This window comes from Pteropus vampyrus, unplaced genomic scaffold (assembly GCF_000151845.1).
Source record: "Pteropus vampyrus isolate Shadow unplaced genomic scaffold, Pvam_2.0 Scaffold639, whole genome shotgun sequence".
Classification (NCBI taxonomy): domain Eukaryota; kingdom Metazoa; phylum Chordata; class Mammalia; order Chiroptera; family Pteropodidae; genus Pteropus; species Pteropus vampyrus.
Window position 1 is genome coordinate 25,157 of NW_011889420.1, and position 6,963 is coordinate 32,119.

Sequence of the window (6,963 nt, forward strand, 5' to 3'; positions counted from 1 at the left end):
CTCATTTATTCTTTGGTGAATAAATGAATATGGTCCTATCAGGAGTGAGAAATTAATCAGTAAATTGAATAGGCAAAGCTCAATATAAATAATTATTAACTATTACAAGTCTTAGAGTAACAGTAGAATAGCTAACGAGAAGAAAGAAGACCCCTGCAGGAACAGCAGATGCAAGGTGTAGCCACGACTCCCACGGCTGGGATGGAATCCACAAGGAACATGACCAGACCCCCACTCCAGAGCTGAGCCCCAGATCTGGTTGGAGAAGACACAGCTGTGGCTCGCTGGATGGCAGAGAAGTCCATTCTTCTACCAGTGAAACTTGCCAGAAATCCACTTTCTAGAACTTGACAGAAAATCATCCTCTGGAGTGCTAGAAAAAGAAGTTCACAGGTAAGCGTTTCACTGGAAGCACCTCTTCTACACAACCACCTAAAATTGGAGACTCCAGAAGATGCTACTGTCCTCAGGGTGCTGGTGGCCACTGCATGGCAGGAACCTGGTGTAGGTGCACTGTGGGAGCTGCTCAGGGCAGAAGCCTCCCATGCTGCAGGATCCTGTCAAGAGGGTAAAGAGGAACCAGGGAGAAAACCCCTTCCTTCCTGCACTCTCTACTGACAAAGTTGAACATTGCGCCAACTGACAAAGGAAAATACTTCAAGGGCCCATGTCCACTTTCACGGAACAAACAAAAGTTGTATTTGGAGCTAAGAGCCAATAAAGCGTTCTTCACCTTTGACTACTCATCTTCTACATGCAACCTCTACATACATTTGAACCACATATAACAATAAAACAGCTCTGTATTTCCACTGTCTTCAAGATATAGCTACCTTTCTGACAATAGGAGAATGTCTTACTTTTTCCAAAAACGAAGAAATCCACAGTTGCAATCATGCCATCACTGATTATATTAATAACTCCTGAAATTCAAAGTCTTTCTGAAAATTCTGTTACCTGAAGACTACCTTGTAAAGTTAATTTCCAATCGCTTGAGTAAAAAATCACAATGGGAAGGAGAAAAGAAAGTGTTTAGCATATACAAATTAGCACACACATATAACAAGCAAATAGAAAATACACAAAAGTACTACAGTCTTTTTTTCTGCAACTGGTCACGAAGCTCTTAAGTAATACCTATGGCTTCCTTCATTGATTCTTACTGCGTATTTCCCCTGCCCTCAGCCAAAACTTTGGCTGGACTGAGATCCTTGCCAGGCTGAGTTACCCAAACTTTTATTTCACCCTCAATTGTCTTGTTTTGTTATTGGTTGGTTCAGTTTTCCATGAGCTTTACCATTGGCTGTGAAAGTATTAAGACTCCAAACATAGTATTCACTGCTTTCATTGTGTACAAGCAATACAATTTCTTCCCGTTACTCAGGATCAATCAAGACAGCCAACAGATTTTTGTCTTCTATGTTGGTTCAATGGCTAAAGAGCTCAAAATATACAGAAGATAGTCTCTTCGTCCATTGAGTGGAGTCATTTTTTTGGTAAAGAATTCTTCCTTTAGGGATAAAGACTTCAAAATCAACACAGCATAAAGTTGCCAGGGTGGGAATATAAAAGTCAATTAGTGCCTTATTAAGATTAATAGTGAGAGGGGCCAATTCCATGTCCACCTTTTGATTCCTGGACTCATGTACTGTGGCCATGTGGGACACAGTAACATATGAGAGTCTCTGATTCAAAGCATGTGCTGAGTCTTGTTAAACAAAACTCCATCCTGGCAGAGTATTGCCTCCCAACTGGACCTGGAACTCAGTCTCCAGTAAGCTGTTCCATCTTTCAATTAGGCCAGCTGATTCTCATTGGTGGGGTATGTAATAAGACTACTTAATAACATGATAATTCAGAATCATTAATTTAGTTAATAAAATAAAATCAAGATTTCCTGTTTATTCATATAAAATTCTTTATTGTAGGAATTTTCTCATAAAAACTATATAATTATATAAATCACAAATTACCAATAAAAAAGGAAAGAATGTAGGGAAAAAGAAAGAGAAGGAAGGAGGGAAGAAAGGAAAGAGGAAGGAAGGAAGAAAGGCAGGAAGGAAGGGAGGGAGGGAGGGAGGGAGGGAAGGAGGGAGGATGGAAGGAAGAAAAACTACTTTGATTTCTCAGGCAGTTAGGGTTGGGAGGTGGTCATATGATATCCAAGCTGCGTGGTGTGAAACTTCTTTTTTTCAACACCCAACAATAGTCCAAAATCAAAATAGAATGACAGTTCTCCTCATAGCAAGCTGCATACAGTGCCTCAGTGTCCCTTTGGGCAATATGGCTGAGACAATGACAGTGATTCACCTGAAAATAGTCAGAGGTAGAAGAGAGTGTGGTCCAAATATAGAAAAGAAGGGAGGGAGGGAAACAGACCTTAAATGAGCACACATTTCTTACACTCATTTAATTCTTTATACCCTTCTAGCAGTCACTCCAACATGTTATCACATATAACCTTATCACTAGCCCCTAAAAATTACTGTTGATCTCCTGGTTCACCATTTGGATTTAATATCATATTGGTCACAATCAAATTATTCATTCTGTATTTCGAGGGCTCCTATGCACCTATCTTCTTATGCATCACAGTGTAAGGCAAAGAGCAGCAAGAAATCTCCCTCCTCATTCTCTTCTTACTCCAAAGTATTTATTCCTCTCCAAGGCTTCAAGAACACAAGGACCATAAAAGCGTCCTATAAGTTCTTTCCAAAAAGGTTTATAATGGGTCATAAATTTATATCAGATCCAGTATCCACCAAAATCTTAATCAGTGTTTCCAACCGAATGTGACACAGTTAAACTTACTACGTGATTAATTATGACGATGTTAACATTTCAGGTTCCATCTCTAATATTCCAACAGGGAGAGTTAAAAAAATAGAATGAAAAAAATCAGAAAATATCTATAAAGCTGCAAAAAGGCAGCAAAAGGGATTATACTCACAAAGGTCTGCGATAGATTTCTAGATTTAAGATATGACAATAGAAAGCCACTTTTATAACTGAGAAAAAGTCTTTTCTCTACTCTACTCTTAAGTAGCTGCCAGAATTAACATGATCGTGACACTTTACAAAGCTCTTCACGAATCTAATCAATCTTAGCCCTGATGGCCCAGGGCTGCCAATAATTTGTCAGAATCCCTCCTGACTACAGGTACTTGAACTCGGACAAAATACACTGACACATTGTAACTGGTACAGTGAGACCCAGACAAAAATATTCCAAGATCATTGTCCGTAAATAACCAAGTAGACACGGAGGAAAATTTTCAGAGAAAAAAAGTGAGGAGTTCAGCTTTTGATTTCTGGTTTGCTGGAGAGATACAAGGAAAATAAAAACCAACTGAGTCGATCCATTAAAGCAGTCAACCTCAAGGGAAGCGCCTGAGCTTGTGATGAGTATGTGATAAGAATATCGTTTCCTTCATCTTTCTCGAATACTATTTATGATGATGTAGTTCTTACAAAGAAGAGCAAAAAACTTCTAAAATCAAGTTTATCAGACATAGATTTGTAGGATTATATCAAAGAACCTGAGTCTCCTCTGCTCTCTTCGCCTCATTTGCTGTCATATGACAACAGATCTTTAAAAATAGCACAGGAAGAGATCTAAAGTCTCCAAAACCTCCACGACCATGAGTGGTTTGTGCTCAGCTCCCCTTCAGTCTCAGACACTGTGTCACTCAGAACACAGAAGTACACAGCTGAGTCGCTCAGACGGGCTGAGGATTTCCTCAGGTCGAAGGAAAACTCATTTTTCCTAAATTCAGCCACAAAATCTTTGTCGCCTTTAACCAAGGTGTCCCCTGAATAGTATTTGAGGAGAAGCTGGAGGCCTTCACTGGGGTACTGGACGTACCAGAAGAGATAAGGAGTTCCGCCATACTCATACTTGCACCTCAGCTCCAGCGAGGCTCCTTCGGAGACAGCGATGTGGCTGTCAGGCTGAGTCACCGTCTGGGCTCTGGCATCTCCTGCAAAATCAATATTTTATCAGTGAATGCAGTGCAGACTTCACTGTGAAACTTAAGTATTTCCACTCAGAATCTGTAGAACTAGAGTGCATTATGAAATTTCACTCACTCGAGGCAAATAACATCCCCAGTATTGAGACGAGCAACAGGTGCATGGCTGAACAAGAGAAACACCACGGGATATTTTCTGGAAAATCTGCGCTGAGCAGACAGGCAAATGGCTGCAGAAACCTTGGAAGTAGGAGGTGGAGGGAAGAAGCTTGCTCTTGTAGATAAAAATGCAAAAGTTGCTGAGATGAGCCTGGAGCTTTCTGACATCTGATTCTGTCACCTCTATGTCTACAAAAGCTCAGCCAGCTGCAGGGAGGTGCTGAGCAGATGATACTGATTTTGTTCTATCTCTAGTCAGTGTAACATCGCCCTCTGCAGGCCAGGTGCACAACCAAAGGTCCTGAGGCCCCACCGAGAACTCATCAGTGGGTGCCTTCTATTTTCTGAGATACATCAAAAGTTCCACACATTTTTCTTCCTTCCCTAATCACTGATGGTGTATTAGCTCTATAGCCCAATTAAAAATGGATGTCATATAAAAGTAGACTAACGAGTTACTTAGCAGAGAAATCAGTTTTAAAAAATATATCAGACATAGAATTCAAGTTCGTGAGCATCTTTGCAATCAGAGGCAATGCCTCTGACTGCGTTTTGATGGCCCAGGGCTGCCATGTGCTTATGAATGATGGCAGAGACATGTATCTTGGCTGATGCTCATGCAACCGACATGAGGTTCAGTAACCTACAGATAAAAAGACGAGCCTCATTAAATGAAGGCAGTGCTGTTCTTGGCAAGTAGTCACCGGATTGAAGGCTTTACTCAAGTGCTGAAAGACCTACAACCACACCAAGAAAGCAAGCTCTGAACAGCTGAGAAAAGACTAATTCAATTGCTTTCTCTCTGAACAAATAAGCTCTTTGACAAAATCGGAACACTTCTTTTCTTTGATTCCAAGAACATGAACCCAGACTTCTCCTGGGGGTTCTTCAGTCACTTGTTCATTCCACAGAGATTGACTTCCACATAGAAGATTTACTAATATTGTTCATTTGTGAATTTGTAGTACAAAAAGCCGAACTTCTGATTCCTAGGGCTGCTATATACTCACTTTCCATGTCTTTTAAATGTCCTCTTAACTAAGAATAGAAATATAAAGAGAATAAATCAAAATCAAGGAATAAACACAATAGGGATCGTCTTGAGATGAGAGATTTGTATCCCCTTTCAGAATATAGAAAGTAGGTAGGATAACATTGAGGATTAAGTTAGGACAGAAAAAACCATAACCAAAAATAAGCTATTAGGAGCAATTCCTACTACCTTTCAGGCTGGCGGTCACTTTTACTCCTCTCAATGTTGCTGGACTTTGGAAAAGCCATTCATGGACAAAAATCAAAGGCCTCAACATTGTCTCATACCCTGAAACACTGCAGTTTCCTCTGTACAGAAAGAATGCAAAGCAATTCTCCATTCTTCACTGATGGTATAAGCAACATGTCTGAGTTGAAAAAGAATAACATTGGAAATAGAATATTCACCCTTCAGAATGTTGACAGGATTCTAAGAAATACAGAGATTGCCGGAAAGAGTGAAGAGTCTTCATAGACAGCCTAGAACAACATAAACCATGGTCCATGAAAATAAGCAATAATTAAGACATTTTTTAAATGGAAGGAAGAAGAAATTGAAAACTAAACAGCTGTTTTGGATACTGAAAATAAATAGGTTTTGATTAGTCGTACCATGGTTTCACATCCTCTTAAAAACTGATGCAGATTTCAAAAATATTTGAAATTTAGAAAAAAAATTGCAGTACTTAAAGCATAAGTAAAAACAAGAGCATTCTTATTTTCCTGTGGATTCTGAAAATTATACAAAATCCTGCAATTTGTGTAAAAAGTCAAAATTCATCTCAGTGCAACTGACACTGAGATAAATGTCACATTTTATTATTTTCCTTTAGCTTTGCTCTGGTGGCAGGCCTCTGAAGGCAGGGTGGCAATAACCCAGAGATAAAATGCAAAGAGACATATCTCTCTTACCTATGGAGTGGACTGGTGTGGAGAGATCAGAAAGACATGAAGAACAGCAGAAGTCTCAGACTAATTCCAAAGCAGTGCGTGAATATATACATAGTAGAATTTCTCTTTTCCTTGTTTCTTAAACAAACACCTACGATTATCAACTATGTAAAAATAATTTGTGCCAGGTAGCAACGATTATAAGACACAATTCTTCCTTCTAAATTCTATCAGAGCAAATGTGAACATAAACTATAACATGTGAAAAAGAACAGTTTTATAAGTCGAATCCTAAACTCATATTCTTGAATAAATAACTTTGCTTGAATTTCCCTGAAACACACAAATACTATATGCATCACTGAGCTGGAAAGGAAAACATTTGCTCAACTAGAAAGTGATCAGATCACATACAAGAGAAAGCTCAAAGAGTTCATCACCACCAAATCAGTATTACAAGAATGTTGAAGGAGAAGAGAAGGAAGAAGAGGAGGAGGAGGAGGAGAGGGAGAAAAAAGGAGAAAAGAGGAGAAAAGATCAAAAATATGAATAATAAAATGGCATTAACTACATATCTGTCAACAATTACTTTAAGTCTAAAGTAATGAGTTAACTCTACGGCCATACCTCCCTGAACAAGCCCGATCCCGTCTGATCTCAGAAGCTAAGCAGGGTCAGGCATGGTTAGTACTTGGATGGGAGACCACCTAGGAAGACCAAATGCCGTAGGTGTAAAAAATAAAAAAAAAAATAAAGGATTATAAGCTGACAGGGCCCTTGCAGTCTGTGAGGTAAATCAAGTGTTGCTTTGCCTAAAAAAATTTTTAAATAAATAATTAATAAAGTAATGGATTAAATGCTCTAATCATGGCACATAAGGTGACTGAATGGATAAGAAACCAAGATGCTT

The 6,963-nt window shown here is 39.1% G+C and overlaps 1 pseudogene and 1 gene segment (V, D, J or C); one reads left to right on the forward strand and one right to left on the reverse strand.

Moving 5' to 3' along the window:
- Positions 1 to 2,088: 2,088 nt before the first annotated feature.
- On the reverse strand, positions 2,089 to 4,297 carry LOC105308915. The segment is given in 2 exon segments: positions 2,089 to 3,980; positions 4,090 to 4,297. Coding segments are annotated over 2 exon segments (411 nt in total).
- A 2,369-nt stretch (positions 4,298 to 6,666) lies between these two features.
- Positions 6,667 to 6,785, forward strand: LOC111733792 (annotated as a pseudogene).
- The last annotated feature ends 178 nt before the right edge of the window (positions 6,786 to 6,963 follow it).